Source organism: Triturus cristatus, chromosome 3_2 (assembly GCF_964204655.1).
Source record: "Triturus cristatus chromosome 3_2, aTriCri1.1, whole genome shotgun sequence".
NCBI lineage: Eukaryota > Metazoa > Chordata > Amphibia > Caudata > Salamandridae > Triturus > Triturus cristatus.
This window is the reverse complement of record NC_140584.1, coordinates 446,175,800-446,196,745: the sequence shown is the minus strand read 5'-3', so window position 1 is coordinate 446,196,745 and position 20,946 is coordinate 446,175,800. Positions and strand designations below refer to the sequence as shown.

Below are 20,946 nucleotides of genomic sequence, written 5' to 3'. Positions count from 1 at the left end.
GCTGCCTGACACACTACACGATGAGTACTTCACTCTTCAACACCTGTACTCCCGTGGTTGCGTCACCTCCAACTACACCAAACAGAAATCCAAAGGCAGATGAGTTATCATCCAATTAGAGAGCGGCTGCCCGCAAGGCCACACGCCAGTGGATGGAATACGTGCGTGTCACGTGACGCTGACGCTCCGCTGCTTGTTTCCTGTGACGCCTCTTCAACTTCTTCCCATGAGTCCCTGCCGTCATCAACAGCTGTTACCGTCCCGGGTTTGAAACGTGGCCCCCCCAAAACCGGCAACCTGCGGTCTGTCACCCGGGTCCTCGCACTCTGTCACACGGGTCCCCGTTGTCCGTCGGTCGAGACCCAGCGTCTTGATATGAGGACGGATACCGGGGACTCAGAACGCTAGCCCTGTTAATCCTCGATCAAATACTCTACCGACTCACAGGGCCACTATTCCCGATTACCGGCTCCTGAAATGGATTACGAAGATATCATGGAAGTGGCTGCCAAGCAGCAGGACAAGAGCGGTCCACCGGTAAGGACATAAGGACACCGGACTCTTGAAGTTGTAGGCGAGACAAGGGAGTATTTAGGAAGAGAGTCTGAAACGGGTTTGGAGGAGAGCATGTCATGGTGCAGACAGTGTGAATTAGAAATATCGTTCGGAATTGAGGAGGGAGGGGGGACGAGGGCCCGAAGATTGTGTCCCAGAGTATTGGACTAATAAGATTCAGTTATAGGGAGAGACATATTGGTGGGAGGGGATTCTGAGAGCACAGAGGGTGAATCGAGGGACAGAGCGATGTCATATTGGCTGGAAGCTCAACTTTGGGAGCTGTGAGTTAAAAAAAACCATGTTAACATAACCAGGTATCCACGCGATTGAGTAAAAAGAGTGCATTTTCTAGAAGTCTTTAAATCTAATCCTCACTCGCGTCCATCAGTGCTTCGTGGCACTTTTTACATCGAGGGGATGGAGCATCAGGACAGGACATTAGTATGGTGCAAGTTCTTTAATACAATTGAACATCTACTTAGTACCAGTGCGCCATCTGCTGTCGCGTCTCTTGCATGCAGCCATGCCTAATGTTTGATTTTATTTGGGAAGTTTCTTAAGCCAGGAAGCGAAGTCTGGATGGAAAGTACGAGATACCTGCTTGCTTCATTCTTTTCGACTATCGAAATCTCAAGAAAATTCATAGATGTCGGAGATTCTTTACTAAGACTGTTTTGGGAAACTGTATATTTAGCCATCAGCAATGACTGTACTTTAGACAGGGCTTTAAGTGGGTTGAAAAATATAGGGGGTCTCTCAAAGGGGCGTGGCTTTAAAACACGTAAGCTAAAAATCTGTGCTTAGCAGTGCTTTAAATGGGCCAGTACTCACCGGTACAGAGCTCCTTACTTTGGAACTTTTGCACTGTTAGTTAGAGTGTAAGGCTGCAGCGCTGGAATACACTTGCCACTGACTGTCAGAGCGCCCAACGCCTTTGGCCAATTTCGGCTCATGTGTACAGTGCCCAATTTGTACTTTTTTTGCAGTTATATATAGCGCACACTTGGCAGGAGGGTATTAAGCACTTTAAATGAGAAGTGCAAGTTCTACACAACAGCATGCTTTATTTTGTTTTTATAGCACAGGGAGTTGAAATCCAATCCTGTTATTCTGGGCAATCTCCCGTGCCATTAAAAAAAAAAAAAAAAAGTATGTTTTCATGTAAAACTTCTGCTTCTCAAGTAAAAAGCTTTAATGCCCTTTTGCCAAGTTCGCACTATATAAAACTGCAAAAAACACAAATTACACCCTGCACATATGAAGGAACTTAGCCGAAGGACACTAGGGGGCTTTTGCATTGAATAAGATAATTACGCTATTGTTCAATTCCTGCCTTGAAGCAACGCCCCCAGGCACGCCACTTACAGATCCTCAGTCAACTTGGTGAGTACCGGCACTTTTCTTTTTCCATTTAAAGCACTGGTGCTTAGCATAGTGTAAATATAAATATGTATGCTGTTCCTAAAGGGTGTGATAAGACAAAGAAGGCCTACAATGATCTATAAGTCAGTGAAGTCAGGAGAAACTTCCTCCTTTAGGAAAAAGACCCTCACACATCCAGCCAGCTAGATGTCATGCTTCATCATCAGGTCTGCTCCGAATCGGGGCGGCGCTGCAATCCCCGATCAGCGCCCTTATCGGGGCCTTTTGATGGAGATTTTTTTTCCTTTAAGCCGGTTGGTGTAATGCGGGTGAGGGCCCTAAGTGTAGTGTGTTCTAATGAAACTTTAAAACAAGTAGTCGGGGCCCAAAATAACAAAAGTTTAATAAGCAGGGTCCCACTCTTGACTAAAACCAAAAAGAAGCGCCTCCCTGCAGTAAGGTAGTTAGGTTGGCGCTAAAAGAGGTCAACATGTTTCTTGCTATGGTTAGTTAAACCGCAATTCATCAGGACCAAACAAAAAAAGTTAACACACTTACTGGTAGTGATAGCACCTATTTAGCACTTGCCACTCTTGCAGCACCCTAATAAGTGGTTACTTTTGTTGGAGAAAAACCTAAATGCACCCCATAGTGATGCGTCAGAGGCCCCAATGAATCGGGGCCGGACTATAACACTGAATAGTACAGTGTTATGTTTCCTCGATGCAGGAAACGGCGACACCTACCCTCCGTCCAGGCCAATTCGGCTTAGCATTGTGTGCCACCTGACTTGTATTTTGATGTTTGTCATTGCATCCAGATATACGATACAGCAAGTAACATTACGCCTATAACAAGTCAGGACTATTGGCTTTGTCAATGGTTGTTAGTTGCATAAGATAAATAAGCAGCAACTATGGCTTGTATATATTATTGAAAAAGCTTCCACTTACAGCCCTGGTGACACCACGACAATATGCTGCTCATGAGTTTCAAAATGAGAAGGGAAATCCAGAAGGAAAATAACTCTCTTTAAAGGATTTCCCTCCCCCCCCCCCCCCCCCGCCCCCCCCCACAAGCTCACCTGGCATGAGGTCATGCCATAACTTCTCCACTAGTGAGAAGTGAGCAGTGTGAGCATGCGCACATCGATGTGCCAGCTGTCACTGCAGTCCAGAAAAAAACGGACCGAATGTGCCAGGGCACAAAATAGAGCCAGATAGAGACCTGTTTCGAGGCCCCCTTTAAGAAACTGCTGGTGCTCAGCACCGGTGAGACCCGGCCCACTTAAAGCTCTGACTTTAGATTTATCATGGTGTGGGCACTGAATTGCACCTGCATTTGTTATCTCTTGAGTGACTTCCCCTTTGCAGACGCTGCTTGTACAACCAATAGTATTTGGACAACATAGCTTGCATGTTTTTTGGTCGAGCCTGGGCAGCGCATGCATTGCTCTGTGAGGCATGCTGTTTTGAAGGAGGGACTTGAAGCCCCACCAACTCCCCCGCTCAAATTTGTTATTGGCTTGTCATTGTCTGTAAACTGTGGCTGTTCATTGGCCAAAAGGTTTTACTAGTCCCTCCTTAGTACAGGCGTGTCTCATTTTGTAACCTCCCATGGCGACACACCCTGTTCTGTGTGCTGTTGTTCGATAGGCTTTAATTGCAGTCTCCGAGCACAATTTTCTCAAATAGCTGGCAGGACACGCTCTCTCCTAACTCTTTTTAAAAAAAATTATAGCACGCATTTGCAATGCAATAGGTCTTGCATTTGCGAGAGTTTAAGCTATTGGCATTGTAAATAACAATGCCTTTTATTTATCTGTTTTAAAAACAACACCTAAGTAAAAGGCATTGTCGTTTACAATGCCAATAACTCAAACTCTCATAAAGCGAGACCTATTGCATTGCAAATGCTTCTTGTACTCGGGAGGGACTTTATCACAGTAGCCCATCTGTGTAACCAACCGCCCCTAGAATCTGATGTTACTAGCATTGAATCGTTTTTTTTCCTTTGCCACTTAAGCTACCTCTTAGCCCTCCTTGTTACTGATACAGACATCATTTACAGCAACCTTTGGTTATCCTTAAGGCTACATATCATCAAATGGGGCGCAGGGTGTTTGAGAGCACTTGTTTTTCAACTGATCGAGATTGAACTTGTTGCATTTTAACCCCCAGGGTATTCTTGTTTTTCAAGTCTGGTTTACCAGGGGTATATATTTGTCTTGCATGATCTGTCATTGGGTTCATTACGGCTGTTAATATAAGACTCTATTGCTGTTGTTTGAACTCTTGTAGCGTAATCATAGCACAGTTTTAACTTTTTAGCAGAGATTTCCATGACTCGCTCTAATCACAGTTGCTATGATCTATTTTAATCATACTGCATGTTTCTTCTAATTTGTCTTTTATTTCTCAATGTATAATGGAAGTATGGTTTGCAATGTTTATAAGTAATTATTAAAAAAAAAAAAAATTATGAATCGTCACCGGTGATCTGTGTTGGCAATTTATGAATGCAGCTTAGGTGCTAGAAAGAAAACATAAAATGTTCTTGTACAAAACACAGTTGAGGTTTCAGACTAAGAAGCAGAGGCAGAAATCCTATAGGTGGTGTATGTTTAACTCCTTGTAATAAACGTGAGGTATGCGGAGTAGTTCTCTGCCTCTCAGCAGCATTTGATGTGGTGGATAGGACCTATTTACTACTCTCTCTAGTTGTAGGGGGAAGAGGAGGTACGATTCTGTGCTGGTTCCAACTGTTCCTCATTGGAAGATCACGTTTTGTGAAGAAGGAACATTCTTGTTACTTTATACTTGCATGTCTTTGTGGGGACTCGGGGATCGCTTGTGCCTTCTGCTCTCTTCAGTTTCTAGGAATCATTCTACTTTGCTGTAGTGATTTGTTTTTGGTGGATCCTTTACTTTGGTGTTTTTGGGGGATCCCTTACTATGTTGTTCAGTAGGTTAGCGGGGCTCGTACAGACACCATGTGAAACAGTGTTGCAATACAGCTCCTTCTCCCGAGCTCCCTTTTATTTTTCCTGTTGGCCACGCCCAGCTGGGGTGATTGTAGGCTTGGGTCCTAGTACCTGATATCAGAAATTAGAGCCAGGTGGTATGGTAAATCCCTCCCAAAACTGTAATAGAAGTTTGTTACAATGACTATTGAACTAATGTCAGCCACAGGCAACACAAAAGGGTCCCTCTATGGTTGAAATTATCTTGTGTCTCTGGACAGGGTAATTAATAGTAGTGGATGAGACTGGAGAATTTATAGGTCTTCATCTGGTAGGTGGTGAGCTTCTTTTTAGGCCTCGCCTGCGTGGGCTGCGCCCATGCGCAGTCTCGCTGGCGAGATTTAACGTTTTTAAGTATTTTCTATAAAGGGCTTTAAGCCCCACCCCTCTTTTCCATTGGCTGACGTCACCGTTTATGCTAAACGGTGGCCAGCCATTGGAAAAGAGCTGGTAGTGATGTTTTCGTTTGGCTTTTTGAGCCGTCCCATTTGGACGGGCTCGTCTGACTTCTGTGTGTCGTGAAAGCTTACTTATCTTTATGGTGCCATGTGTTTCAAACACATGGTCCCTTAAAGACAAGAAGGCTTTCACAATGGACGAAAGTGAAAGCGGACCGTGCTTGTTTTTTCTTGTCTGTGGGTTCTGCGAGGGAGGCTCCGAAAGCCACCATGTAAAGGAGTTTTGACAGTGTCCGGCACTTTTCACGTTTAGACGCTGTTGAGAAAGCAGGGCAGCCTCCCACTTTCACAAGCTTCAATAGTGGCCCAGTAGTGGTGTTTTTTTTTTGTCTAAAGGGAAAGGGGTTTATTGATATTTTGCTGTAGAATCCTGCTGTTTGCGTGCTCCTTTGCAGAATGCGTGCTTTTGGGTTCTTTACCTATTGGACAAACCAGTTCTGTGCTCAGTTAAGACTGTGTAAAGTCTGATCCCTGTTTGTTTTGTGTGAGCTGCTTTGCACAGACGTGTTTTGGTGCATATGTTGCTGGCGAAAAGCACAATTCGTTGCTGGTTGTGTTCACCCTGAGCTAACCCAGACACACTCCCCCTGCTTCGCGGCACAAACACAAGTGCATAGCCCTCTCTGTGCACGCACCCCATGCTGACATGTGGATGCATGTTCCTCTGCTGTTGCAATTTTGGCAGGTGTTATTTGCCAAGGTGGGAGCTGGCCTCGACAAAGGCGCCCACATTGTTGTCATAAACAGAGTTAAAGGACAACCAGTTCGTTCTGTTAAATGTCGCATAAAAAACAAGCTGTAGTGGTTCTTAAGTTCAGACGCATCTTTTTGTGAGCCCTCTCACCAGTGACAGGATCTAGAAATGCACCTGGAGCGCGGTGGGTGTATTTGGATCGCAGATAAAAGGGCTGCGGGGCAGTGGATGGCAGATAATAGGGGCTGTGGTTCAGTTGATTGTAGATAATAGGGGCTGTGGGCCAGTGGATCGCAGATAATAGGGGCTTCGGACCGTAGGGACTGAAGCCCCACAGTGATCGGGTGTAGTTTAGGCTGCTAAACGCTATCAAGAAGGGTGCATGAGGCTTGTAGGGTTTGGGATGCACAGCAACATACAATTATCTGAGCATTGTTCATACCAAACAACTTGAAACTAAAATGTCTTGTGAAGTTGTAAAACATTTTTGCGGATAAGGTTCACCCGCTTCCCTGTATTTGAGGCGGTGGGAGTTTGGGGGCGCTTGCCTTTTAACTTCTCTAATATGGTACACAACTGTTGTCCCTTACGCAGTTGTTTTCATTTAACTTGAAAATGTATATTTTTAGACCACTCTGGCGATATTATGGAAGTGTTGTGGGAAATCCAATTTTGTATATATATTGACATTTACATTTTAAAATACGGTTTGATTAGATATTATGAAGTGCTTGCTGTTTTCGAAATTGAAAGCATTATTGTATGTTTATTTGTTAAATCGAAAATAAACATTTTTAAATTAAAATAATTTGCAGTATTCAGACATATCTGATGCTGACTTTATTTTACACCTATCTCCACTCACCAATTGCCAACATCAGTTGAGCACACAACCTTTTCACACTTCACATTCCACAGCATTATCCTCTCATACACTTTAACACAGGGCAGTTGAATTTAACATATTTCATTCAATTTGAAACCAGCATATGCAATGTAATAGGGCTCGCAATTTCGCGAGTATGAGCTATTGGCATTGTAAATGACAATGCCTTTTATTCGTCTGGGTTTTTTAAAACATAAATAAGAGTCATTTACAATGCCAATAGCAATGCCCCCCCCCCCAACTCACTCTATTATTATTATTATTATTATTATTATTATTATTATTATTATTATTATTATTATATATTCAGTGAAAAAACCATAGGTTTCACACATGTTATAGTTAGCTGGACATTTTACTGATAAAAAACCTATGAAATTCCCCCGTTATAGTTAGTGCAGGCAACTATAACTCACGCGACCGCAATCCTCTGCTGATGCTAATACTGTTTTTAGACACTTATTTGCCCATGTCTTCTTCCATTAAATTTTAGCTATACATATATTACAAATATTTTTTTTTCATAAAGACACATATGTCATCAGCAGAGGATTGCGGTCGCGTGAGTTATAGTTGCCTGCACTAACTATAACGGCGGAATTTCATTGGTTTTTTTATCAGTAAAATGTCCAGCTAACTATAACATGTGTGAAACCTATGGTTTTTTCACTGAATTTGCAAGGTTTTTTAAATGCTAATTCCTAACTATAACGTGTGTGAAACCTATGGTTTTTTCAGTGAATTTGTACGGTTTTTTAAATGCTAAGTTACTTTACGCCATTCGTGGCGTGCGCGCCCACTTAACGCAGTTCGTTCCGTGCGCGCACGGTGCGCTTCGCGCGCCCACTTTACGCAGTTAGTGCCGTGCACGGGCCCACGTTACGCTAGATGGGCCATGTACGCACGATGCGCTTCGCGCACCGTGCGCACATGGAGGACATATGATGCGCTTCGTTGTGAAAGGTAAAATTTTAATTTTTCACATATTTCGCGAGGATTCGTCGACCGGCGCCAAAGTTATTCCAAATAGAATGTTGCGGTTTTCCTATGGAAACAGGGTCCTAACTATAACTACCTACTGGCGACCGCCAGTAGGTAAAAAAAAATATATATATATATATATATATATATATATATATATATATATATATATATATATATATATATGTTGCAGCTTCTTTTATGAGTTTATTAGCATATCACCAAAATAAGCAGACAAGTGTCCGCCCCGGACGCGTTTCGATCGTAAGAACGATCTTGTTCACCTGACGCGCCGGTGACCGGACTCCATTTTTAAATAAATTGTAACCAATGGGATTCATTCAATCAATTGCTTTCACATGATAGCCCTAAACAAAGTTGAAAGACTATCGTACATTTACAAAAATCAGATTGCTCATGCAAATAATTTACTTCGAAAGGTCTATACAAAGAGGAAAAACTTATTCACAATTAGTCTTGTTACTTAATGTTGTGAGGTTGTTACATCACTACTCTGAATTTTTACAAATTAATCAATGACAATTCTAGTAAAATCTTGGTTGCTGTAAATAATTTACTGATAACAACAATGTTTAAACTGTCACATATTTTAATGAAGAAAAGTTTCTAACATGATTAGAGTATTTGGCTAGTGCCACTTGATTCATATCTCATGTCTCTAAAATAAAGTCGACTAATAATATGAGTAGGATAGACATATCCCCTGTTAACATATGGTATGTAATCTTTATAAACAAGTTAATCACCTATTATAACCTCTTTGACTAAGTAGGCACACAAAAAAAAAAAAAAATTGTATGTGCTAAAAGTGAAAGCGAACAAAATCAATAACGAATAAAAAAGATTGGAAGTGCAGCAGACGGCTTATATGAATGCAGAGAAATTGATATGTTTACATCAAATAAAGGTGCATATAGCCCCAAATTCGGCTGATTGCAGATTTCCAAAGAGATTAGATGTCCAAAGTGAAAAATGTCAGCACAGAGGAGGTTCAAACAATGCTGGACATAGCAAAAACTGTATCGCTCTCTTGAATAATGAGAAACACACACATTGAATTGCATAGTGAAATACTCGAGAGATAAGCCCACTTCAAAGATGAATGTCCCAATAGAACCTATCATCTAAATAAGTTGCATCAGTTTATTGATATCCTAGGAAGTGGTGTAAGTCCTCGCTAGTGTTCAACCCATGTGGTGTACGTGTATCTAACATGAGGATGAAAGAAGATTCCAATTACCTAAGTTTTTTTCTCTCTGTTACCCCCCCCGCACCCCCCCCCCGATGATTTGGGGGAACCGGAGAACCGAACCAATCACTGAATAAGTTAGCTCCTTCAGATTGTTGTTATGGACAGCCTTGAAATGACGCGCCACTGGATAATTTTCATCAGAATTGACTATGGCGTGCAAGTGCTGAAGGATTCGATTGAAAACTGGTAACTTGGTGCTGCCTATGTATTTTAACTGGCAAGCGCATTGTAGTTGGTAGACCGCATATTCCGTCCTGCACGTATAGTGCTCTTTTAATTGAATCGGAATGTCACTGAAAGCTGTGTGATATTCTAACAGATTCAGACCAAACTTACAAGCTCGACACGACGAGCATTTGAAAAAGCCAGTTTTGGAAAGCCAAGTTATTTTCTTTACAACTTCAGGACTGGTTTTAATCAGGGCATCCTTCATTGAAGGTGCTCGCCTGTACGTTATGTTGGGCAATGTAGGCAGTAGGAATCTCAATGTCAGATCTGTTAAAACTATGGGCCAATGTTTATACACAATGTGTCTGATGTTTTTATGTTGTTTGCTGTAAGTTTTAATCAAGCGAATAGTTTGCCTGTCGTCTGATGTGGGTGATTGCATACTGTGGTAGCTAGACTTTTCTTTGTTTGGAGACCTAGCCAGACTTTTCTTTGTTTGGAGACACAGTTCACGTGGACGGCAATTGGCCTTGTCCAAAGCTTTTTGCAAATTTGAACGTTCATAACCACGGTCTAAAAAACGAGAAAAAGCCTCCTTTTGACATTTAATCAATTCTGACTCTAAACTGCAAATACGCCGTATTCGGAGAAATTCTCCGTACGGAATGCTGTGAATCAGATGACGTGGATGAGCACTGCTGACATGTAGAGTGGAATTACCAGCAGTGCTCTTCCTGTGAAGTCTAGTTTGTAAACAGCTATCCACAATATAAACCTCAACATCAAGAAAGTCTACCCTCTCTTTCCTGACTGTGGCTGTGAATTGAAGATTCATAGAATTGTGATTGATGGCTGAAACAAATTGTTTAGCTTCGCATTCTGTACCATCCCAAATGACAAATATATCGTCGATTTATCTGCCATAGTATATAACATGGTCATTCCAAGTTTGTTCATGTGTTACTTTGAGTACATGTTCCTCCCACCATCCTACCGGAAGGCAGGCATAAGCTGGAGAGAAACATGCACCCATCGCAACTCCTCTAAGTTGTTTGTAGGGGATTTTATTGAAAAGAAAAAAGTTGTTATTTAGACAGAGCTCTATCATCTGAAGTAGCATATCGTTGTGATCTTGTAGGCCAATGGCTCAGCTCCTGAGAAAACATTTGACTGCGGCTATACCTTGAGAATGATGAATACAAGTGTATAATGATGTTATGTCAAGGGTTATAAGCCACCAATTAGGTTGCCAGTCAATTGAATTGATTTTCATTAAAAAGTCCCCAGTGTCTCTGATAAACGAAGGCAAACTGAACATAAGGGGCTGAAGAAAGTAATCTACATACATGGATATTGCCTCCAAAACGTTATTCCTAGCTGAAATTATAGGCCTGCTTGGGATAGGGGATACTCCCTTATGTACTTTAGGAATGAAGTACATAATGGGGATGGTGGGATTTTTCAAGAAGAGAAATTCTTGTTTGGTCAAAAGCCCCTGTCTCTTCCATGAAAGTAGTTTCTTAGTTATAACTTCCTTAGCTATATTCATGTCTGCTTTACTCGCTTTAGCATAGCAATTGGTGTCAAATAGATGTCGTTCGGCTTCTTTCATATAGTCAGCCCTAGGCCACATGACTATATTGCCTCCCTTATCAGCATTCATTACAACAATATCATGCTTGTTACGTAATTTATTGATTAGAGCCCAATAATTTCTGACTTTATAGTTATATTTCTTATGACTGGTTTGTACAGAGGTTTGTAATTTCTTTAGATCTTCCACAACCATATCACTAAAAACATCCACACAATCCTTGGGCATCAATGGATAAAATGTTGATTGAGGGCTGAAAGGACTAGCAGCCGCCATTCCTACATTTCCCCCCAATCCAACAATCTGATCCGAATTTACAGTCATATCAATTTCATCATTATTGGCTAATGAGTGTAAATCACCAAGAATGGAGAGGTCAGCAACTGTGAGATTCGATGTGTTAACAGAGTTTGCCTTGTTAGTGGGTTCAGTCTTGTAAAGTTGGAAATATTTTCTTAATTTTATCTTGCGGATAAATTTGTAAATATCCACCCGAGAGATAGATAGAGAGATATATATATATATATATATATATATATATATATATTATTTTTTTACTTTAATAAGCATGGCGTCGTCTTCACGGACACCGTGCAATGCAATAGCTGTTGCTTTTGGTATTGTAAATAACAATGCCTTTTAATTTTTTCAAAGGCATTGCCATTTACAATGTCATTAGCTCAAAATAATATCATTGCGAAACCTATTGCATTGTAAATCTTTGTTTTTAGGTCTCGCGACCTGCGTTGCACTGCATAGCAGTGCTTGCGCAGGCAAGAGTCCTTTTGTCCGGGTTTTGAAAATCGACCTGGAAAATGCACACGCTCGTGCGTGTGATTTTACCTTTGCGGCCTGCTATTGGCCTTTCCGTGCGTGTTCTTTTGTAAAATAGACACCAATAGGCCAGAGGCTGTCTATTACGCGCATTTCCTGCCATATGGTTTCAATTATCGTGACCAGACACTGGCACGATAATTGAAAGCATATGTGTGCGCGCACCACTCGCGGCTTTGTTTTTCACAAGCTTTTAGTGACCCGACCGCCTCTATTGGCCATTTGATCGTTTTAACACATATTAACTTTTCCCGTGCAAAGGTTGCACTGTATTAGCCCTAGTGTAACACCTCAATACAGCAATCGGCGTCTGAAAAGTGACCAGTGAACCTTTGCAAGGTGTCTGCCACTGCACTGCACCACCCGCAGAGATGTGTTTTAATAGTTTTTGATCCTTTTAACCTATGCTCATTTGCTTGTTTAAATCTGAAAATTACGGAGCGGGTGGTGGATTAAGAGGCAAATGCTATAAATCCATAGCTATGCAGAAATGACCATGGCTGCAGAATTGCGTGACTCCAGTGACCCCGCCTGTCATCTAGAATGCCATTGAGCGCGATGGTGATTTACGATAAACAGGAATTATCATGGCTGTGGTGTGATCGGCACTAAAACCAGACTCTCTGTGAATGTATTAGTTCCAATATAGCGAAATTAGCCCACCTATTGATAAATAAGGGGTGTTCGGTAACTCAGGCCTGAAGAAAGGAATCCTTAAATGAACAGTTCTGTCGCTTGGAGAATCTTTGAGCTGGCTGAGATCTCAAAACAGCCGAAAAACATATACGACACCGGCGGAGCCGTCCAATTCAGCACAATCTGAGGCCTAGCGTTATGAGATCTGGATACAGACAGGAGGATGACGCCATCTAGGCTCTGTGTCAGGGGGAGGAGACGGGGCCGCGGAGCAAGGTGCCGAAAGCGCTAAACAAATGCATAACAATGGACTGAAGTAATGAGATGGCTTTAGAGCCAGGGCTGACGAGGGCTAAAACAAAGGCCCTGCTCGTGACATCTGCCGCCTTCTGACTGATTGCTGCATGTCGCCAAATGCTCGCGTTTGTTGTGTTTTCTTTCTTAAAGCTATTGCTTGGCTGTACTTCCTGCGGGTTGGGAAGGCCCCTTTTTAACCTTGCAGAAAATGGCAAATTACAGCCCAAGCTTAGTGACAGATGATGCGGCTAACAGATTTTGATCAGGACAAACGGTTCAATAAACACCAATAGGCCAGAGGCAGGCGCATAGCTCCGCCCCTGGCCTATTGGTGTCTTATTACGCGCATTTCCTGCCATATGGTTTCAATTATCGTGCCCAGACACGGGCGCGATAATTGAAAGCATATGGGCGCGTGCGCACCACTCGCGGCTTTGTTTTCACAAAGGCGATCGCTTTCGCGATCACCTTTCTTTTCCCTCCCCTTTGCCCCCTTGTTTTAAGTTGACTGGCCAGGGCTCAGCCCTACACTCCCTGCACCAGGCGGGTTACTGCAGTTCACGGTGTCTGAGGTTACTGCCGGGCACCGACTTTCCCACCATCTGCAGCAGCTCGGGGGCGTCTAAAGCGAACAACGCTAATCACCTCCCCTCTCATGAAGGCCGTGTCCCCCACTGCCCCTCTTCAGAGCTTTCTATCTGTCCCATGTAATATCTCTCTCATTGTGCTATATATAGGCATCTCCCTGGCCTGCTCTGGAGCATCAACTTACTCCCATCTCCCTCACCTCCGTGACCCCCGTTACACACTTTCTCTCACTGCCTATTCACAAAGCTCCCCGAAGCCCCATCTATAAAGTGCGTATGTATACATGCTTGCGGAGTCATCCCAGCACTCGTTGTTTAACACACGCTCAGAGACGATCGCAGAATAGGAGAGGGCACATGGGGGGATTTAGGGTGGACAGAAGCACACCTATTTATGTGTAATCACAGTAGCGCGTGCCAACCGGAAGTACTAATGTGCATTTGCAGGTGCTTGCGTTCATATACTTTTTAAGGCGAGTTGCTACTTATCGGGGCGTGTTTCTCGGCGCTTAGTCTAGATGGAGACTGGCACAGGAACACTCACAAGACACAAAGAGAGGCGTCGAGTGCTTACACACTTGTGCCCCGCTGGCACAAACCGCATACGCTGAGCACCGTTTACTGGCAGACACATCTTTTGGGGCGGTAATTCCACATGAGGAGACACGGGAGTCAGGCTGCGGGCTCAGGCCACCCCAGTCGGCTTCTTCTTCTCCGGACAGGATGGTTTCTTGGCTTCGGCGGTCTACTCTCCGGAACCACAACAGATTCTTTGTGACCACTTCTTGCCCCTGTTTGGCAGTGACCATGGTACCATTCACCTATGAGACTGTCCAAGTGCCTGGTTGGAAGGGCGTCTGAAATTTCCATCCAGGCCGTTGATCTTGTATCAACACAAGATCCTCAGGTAGGAGCTGCCAAGACTTGGCACGCCGGTTCAGGCTGATGCGTTCATTGGTCTGGGTGCACCCGGCCTGGGTAACTGCTGGTTCATACCGCATCGGTGTACACTGGCTGGACACAGGGATGGTGTCCCACTGATGTCTGTTTACATTGTGAGGTGCAGTGTGGCGTTCCTCAGTATTCTTCCAGGAATTGGTGCAGGCCCCCTCTGCCACTGTGATTGGTAGTGCTTTGTCCAGTGTACGTATAAAGCGTTCTGCTTCACCATTGCCACTGTGGGGTGCTGTGGTGATGTCTTATGCCGGGGGATGTGAGCAGGTCCCTGAAGCCAGCTCCTTGAAACGGTAGTCTGTTGTCGGTCTTTATCTCTTGGGGGAGTCCCAATAAAGCATAAGACTTCTCCAGCACCAGGGCAACATTCGTGAATGTTTCAGTGCAGTAGGTCTCACATTACTGAATCTTTGAGCTGCTATTGGTGTTGCACTATTATTAGCAATGCCAACAGCTCAAACTTTAATAATGCGAGACCTATTGCACTGAAAATGCTTGTTTTTCTTGTCTGAGGCTCTGACTTGTACCTTTTTTTTGCATTGTCCTCTTCCGGGGTGATGATGCCTGACAAGTCAGTTATCCCACTGAACCATTGCACTCTCTTTGGAAGCTATGTCTCTCGGGCATGGGGATCTGGAGTCAAGTAAGATTGGACGACATTTCTGATCTGGTTGAATACGCGTTGCGGGTGACCTTGTTTACATCCTGCCGTGGTTATTGTCCTCCTGTGGCAACTTCCATACGAGACTCAAACTTGAATGGGGGTTCAGAATGTTCCTAGTTTGTTGATAGTCTTGGAGCAGTAAGTTCACCAGTCACTCTACAGCAGAATGTTCATTGGTGATCCTTCAACTTTGTTCAGTGTCTTGTGGAGAGCTGGATTCAGGAACTCGCTTTGGCTTTTGGAATGGCGTCTGCTTCGGTTAACATCATTAATACTGGTACGGTGCAATCTACATTGTGATAGAAATGAAGAAATATGTATAGCCCACTCAGTCGCTGCTTGTCTTTCCACTCTGATTGCGCAGTGTCATTTGTTTTTCTTTCTAAAGTGTGTCGATGAGGCACTGAACGTTTTTGTGATCTTAATGTGGAGGTTTGAAATTCATGTCTTTGAAACCGGAGCCCCTAATCTTTCTTCAATACATGATTTTCAAGAGGCCCTACGCTGCCAATATTTTCTCAAATTTTGAATTTAGTGTCCCAAATGTCGTAGATAAAATGATGGTGATCTCTGGTACCTTGGTGCAAATGTCATTCGGTACTAGTGGGTATTGGCCATGGTCCAGGCCACTGGAATTCTGCGATATTTGCAGCTGCGGCATTATCTGTACAATGATCAATTTGGTGCGTTTACCACGTAATCGATCATCTGCTGCATTATCTGCAGGTGTTAGCAAAAATGTTTTTAGCTCAAATGGATCAAACGTTTCGAAAAAACCTGGCAACACTGTTGCTGCACAGTGGAAGGCCCTGCGCAAAGATTAATCGGTCACTTTTTTTGCTTCTCATTGCTATATTTGAGTGTCAAACTAGTACTAATGAGGTGAAAGTTTAGCCTATATAGTGTTAAAAAGTAAAAATGACAAAGGAATAATGCCATCACAAAATGTGCCACATTGCGCTGCATAATTTTCTTTTCTTGCTGTATAATTTAGTCAACACTGCTGTATCATTTGTTCCTCTGCTGAATTGGTCATGGTACAGAAGTTCGCACTGAAATTCGTCCATGGATTTGCACACACTCCTCTTCTGTGATCATCTACTTAGCTGGATCTGCATTGCATTGTCTTCTCAGAGTTGATATCCACTGTTTAGGTCTTCGACCCTCTCAATGAAGTCTGGAAATCCTTAGACTTCACCATTCCCTGGTGTGCGAGTTGCAGCATCACCTGAATTATGGCTCATAGGCTTATGGTTCGATTTCTTCTCATAGCAATGCATTTTTGGTTGCTCAGGCCTTGTGATGAATTCTCCAAAGAGTGCAGAATGCCACCTGTGTCTCCATGCCTCTGTGCTAGTGTCCTTCTAGAAAAGTACTGTAGGCTTTGGACCTGGCTGCTTTGTTTGTGACTTGGAGACACTCGTCATTGTTGGTAATTGCTTTAATATCTTCAATATCCTTGGCTTTCAGACATGCTCAATTAGTCACGGGGCTCACTTGTTCCTTTGTGATAGTGGCCTGGTGGAATTCGGATTTTGTTAAACGCTTTGGGTGCCTGGAGAAATAGTCCGTACAATAGGTGACCCCTGACTTGTACTGGACAGTGAAGAGCTATTGTTGTATCTGCACAGCCTGCTTTTCGATTGCTTAATTTATACAGCACACATTCACCAGAAGGCCTCTTGGTACCGAGAATGATAAAGGAACAGAACAGACGGGATATATTAAGGAGCTTGGAGTAAAAGTCAATCAGTACAAGCTAAAGAGAAGTTTTTAATGGCTTTTTAAAGTAGCGTGATCTGAATTATGCTAATATAGAAAGGCAACTTGTCCGACATTGTGGGAGCCAAGAATCCGAATGTTCTGCCACCACTATGTGATTTATTTATTTGATTCTAGGAATGGAAAGTAGCAGTACAGAGGGAGAATGCAGAGTGTGACAAGTTTGATATGACCGTAATTATTCAAGGTCATAAGCCTGATGTCACAAGGACAAATATTTGAATTTGACTCTGTACTCCGCCTTCAGCCAGTGCAGAGATCTAAGAGCAGAATTGACATGGTTGAACTTTATGAAGGTTTTGTAAGGTTCATAGCAACAGAAACATTGGTGAAACTAGAAGCACTACATTTTGGCCGGGCGAAATGAGAGAAATAAAGTGGGCCAAAGGCCGCAACTCCTAATCTGGCTATGTTTGCCACCTGGCCGGTTTTTTAACTGCAATTACCTGTATTTTAATGTCCTGGCCGCTACGAAAATTAAGAAAATCACATAAAGCTGGCATTTTCTCCTCTGATCAATATGTACTTTAAACAGTAAATGTAAGGTGAAGGCAGTTTAAAATGTGGTCCAAAGCTGCTCTAATGATCCGTGACTGATTAGTTAAAACTAAACCAAGGAAGAAAAGTCATGTTAAGAAGGAATTCATACGTTTTTATTATTGTATAAAGAATCCTCTTTCATTATTATGTTCCAGCCTTTGCAGACTCTTAAAACATGAGCAAACAGAAGGTTATATTTTTTATTGTAGTTTTATATAGTGTGAACTCGGCCCAAAGAAGCAATTATATGAGCACCAGTCACATTACAGAAGATCAAATTAATTTTCATTTTAGGCATTGGACAATTAAGTAATTTGCCGGGATTCACAGGATGTTGAGATAAGGCAGAGACTGGAACCTATTTCCATAGTATCAAATTCAGCAGCTCTGACGGTAACAGTACATCCTCTCAATTTCCTCGCTGGGAAAGGTGCCTCGCAGCGAAGGCCTATGCAGACAAGGTAAGTAGTCCTGCTACCTGCTGTGTCAGTGTGGCTCCCCCCATCACCCTTATGGCCCTTACCACCATACATATACTCCTTGCTGCACCTCTTCACCGCTGCCCCGACGACAACTTTTCTGGAAGTTGCTTTTTAGGTGTTGGTTTCTTATGATTCGCTGCCCGGTCTCCCTGATGAATGTAGGGGCCCGGCCACGGCAGCCTACCTTTTTAAACTTAAACTCAGCCTTCTATTGGCCGGGCCACTAGTGTTTGTGCCAGCGGGTTGCCATTTCCTTCTGGCATCTTTTTTGCTCCCTTTCTTTACCTGGATGCGCCTTTTTGCCGGGCCATGGCGAGGGTTCCGCTCCAGCTCCTCAAGCCCCCTGCAGGCCTTCACCCCAAACCCTTGCGCATTGCCTACTCTCAAACAATGATACACATACGTCATTGGTAAGTTGGAAAACATTGGCCGCAGTTTATTAAACATTGATTTACATCCCAAGGCCCTTCCGAGTCTTTTATTAGGGGCCATAAATCGTTCTTGATAGGCTTATTATAAATTACTTCGACATTTTAGATGACCCATTCGGGGCCATAAATCATTGGTGACAGCTTGTCATAAATCACTTAGATATTCTCATCGTGTATACTAAATTTGCAAGACCATAAATCTTTTTGCGCATCCCAAGATAAACTAGTCCTGCCACACAGCCACGTCGAAGTGTGGCCTCCCCATCATCCTCCTGATCCTTTCCACCACCCTGCCTGCAGGTTACCGCCCGATGGCACCCCCAAAGCTTTCTGTCTCTTTATTTGCAGCCCACTAGCTTCATGGCTGCCTATAGATTTTCCCCGAACACATCCATCCCTTATGGGGACAGGTTTACCCCATCGCTGCGGAAGTGATCCAGCCTCTGCAGATTGATGAGGCTGAGTCTGATGCTCTTCCACTTATTTTCCAAATATTCAGTTTCTTTTACGACTTATCCAGGGCTCCTGTTGACCAAGCGCCCATCCATTTCTGCCTTGATATGATCTCCAACCAGACCAGTGCTGTGTTGCCAGGTAACTTCGATACCTCTGTTAAATGTATCCTAATGTGAGCCAGGAGCTCCCTCCTGCCCAGCTGAGCATGTAACCCTTCGAGGGTAGCCCCAATTGCTCCCATCACATTCTAAGCAGCCCGAACCATTCGAAGTCTGTCTAGTGTGGGTATTCGCCCCTCATTGGCCTGTCATGTTTCCACCAAGTTTGGATCCTGCATATGAGCGAGTCACCGACCACACATACTGTTTTGCGCTCTGTACCTGTTGTGATGCAAGCACAGAAATGTCCCTTCCAAACGTATCTTCCGTGGAGGGTGGGCTTGCTGTTGCATGGTAGGGGGAAGGGGACTTGCCCTACTCCTATTCCTGCCCGGGGTGCTGACCCCTGACATAGCTTTTATATGCATTGGAGCGCCATCTCCCCCCTGCCTTTATACCTTCTGCTGACTGAAACGGGCAGCAGACATTGCAGCTCCTATGCAAAATGAGTGTGGGCCAAAGCGTGCCACTGCCAGCCCTCTTTAGTTAGTGCCACCTGTTGAACCGCCTTGAACTGATAGGCACTCGGCATTCTCCATTGCAGTGCCTGTACAGAACCCCACCCCCTTTGGGCCTCAGCGCCTGATATCTCCTGATACTGCACATTGGGCGTAAGTGTGGTCAGCGAGGCACCTCAATTGCACCTTGAGCCCTTTTGCCAGTTGGTCTGATTTGGACCGCCTCTGTTGCACTTACATTTGCCCTGTGCTCAGCTATATGTCTTTACTCAGTAAGTACGCCTTGCCCCCCCCCAACCCCCCCTTGTTTTGTGGGAGCCACGGGCTCGCTTATCCTGCATGTCTCTTAAAAGCTAGCGTGGATGCTGCCTTGTACAGTAATACTTCAAAATTGTCTGCGCACCCATTTTCCAGTACCCCCACCAGCTGTGTCGGTGTGTGGGAGTCTTGTATCCTGCGTAGGCCCCTCAAACACCCTCCCCCCTTTTATGGCTGCTCTTATGTAGTGTGAGCTGGTGGGGTCCCTACCAGTTGTGATCTTGCTGAAATATGCCACCGCTGTTATGAGGGCCTGTGGCCATGAATTTGACTTCTTTTGGTTGAATGCCCATTGAATTAACCTCTCAGTTGCCCTGCCTGTTGCTTCTTGATTGTCAAAAACAGTGAGCTCTTTCACCTTCTGGACTGTTTCTGCATATGTTTCACATCGTTTGGCTGTCTTTGGGACTAGTTTGTGCTCTTTCAAATGGGACAAGTCACAAACACTAATGCCCACAAGTTGTCTGGGAGTGGTGTCATCTGCTGTTCTGCTTCCGGTGCCAGTCTCCTTAATTTGCCCATCTGAAAGCGAGAGAGTGCATCTGCTTGGGCATTATTCACCCCATGCCTCGCCTTTATGTCTAGGTTGCTTGATAGATGCATTCTTACCAAGTATCAGAGCAGTTTTAATACTTGTGGGCACCTGGCTGCCCCCTTGTTAATGGCATGTACCACTGCCTGGTTGTCTGACCACAGCATGATCTTCATATGCGTTAGCTATTCTTGCTACACTGTTAGAGCCCATTTCTCCGAACACCATCTGCTCTTAAGGATAACCCCGAAATCCAGGCTGCAGAATGCATCTGTGTACAGTTCTATTTGTCTGACGCCCAGCCATCTCTTTAGATGAGGATCCCATTAAAATCTTTCAGGAATGTTAGCCACATTTTGAGGTTCTTGCTACACTGTTATAGTTATCACTATGGGGAACAATTCCAGGAGTGTAATGTTTCTGGTGAGGCCTGCCCTCGCCTACTCTTGAGCCCATTTCTCCGAACACCATCTGCTCTTAAGGATAGCCCCGAAATCCAGGCTGCAGAATGCGTCTGTGTACAGTTCTATTTGTCTGACGCCCAGCCATCTCTTTAGATGAGGATCCCATTAAAATCTTTCAGGAATGTTAGCCACATTTTGAGGTTCTGATTCACCCCTGACCCTAACTTTGTTTTGCGGTGCTTTTTCTGTAACCCCTTGTCCAGTGAATGAGGCTTCTTGCGAACACCCTCCCTGCTGGGATAACTCGGGCTGCGAAATTTAGTTTTTCAATGAGTTTCTGGAGTTCCCAATGTGTGGCAATCTCCTTTCCAACTAGTGTTTTTATGTCGTCCCTCATATCCTGCACCTTGTCCTCAG

General features: G+C 43.9%; 1 protein-coding gene across 1 annotated transcript in view; it reads left to right on the top strand.

Annotated features, from left to right (window-relative positions):
- Positions 1–201: 201 nt before the first annotated feature.
- Positions 202–20,946, top strand: part of SPTY2D1 (SPT2 chromatin protein domain containing 1) — a 239,443-nt gene continuing 218,698 nt past the window's right edge. The window contains exon 1 of the mRNA XM_085648050.1: positions 202–537. Coding sequence (XP_085504176.1) covers positions 478–537 — 60 coding nt within the window. The 5' untranslated portion in view covers positions 202–477. The remainder of the gene's footprint in view (positions 538–20,946) is intronic.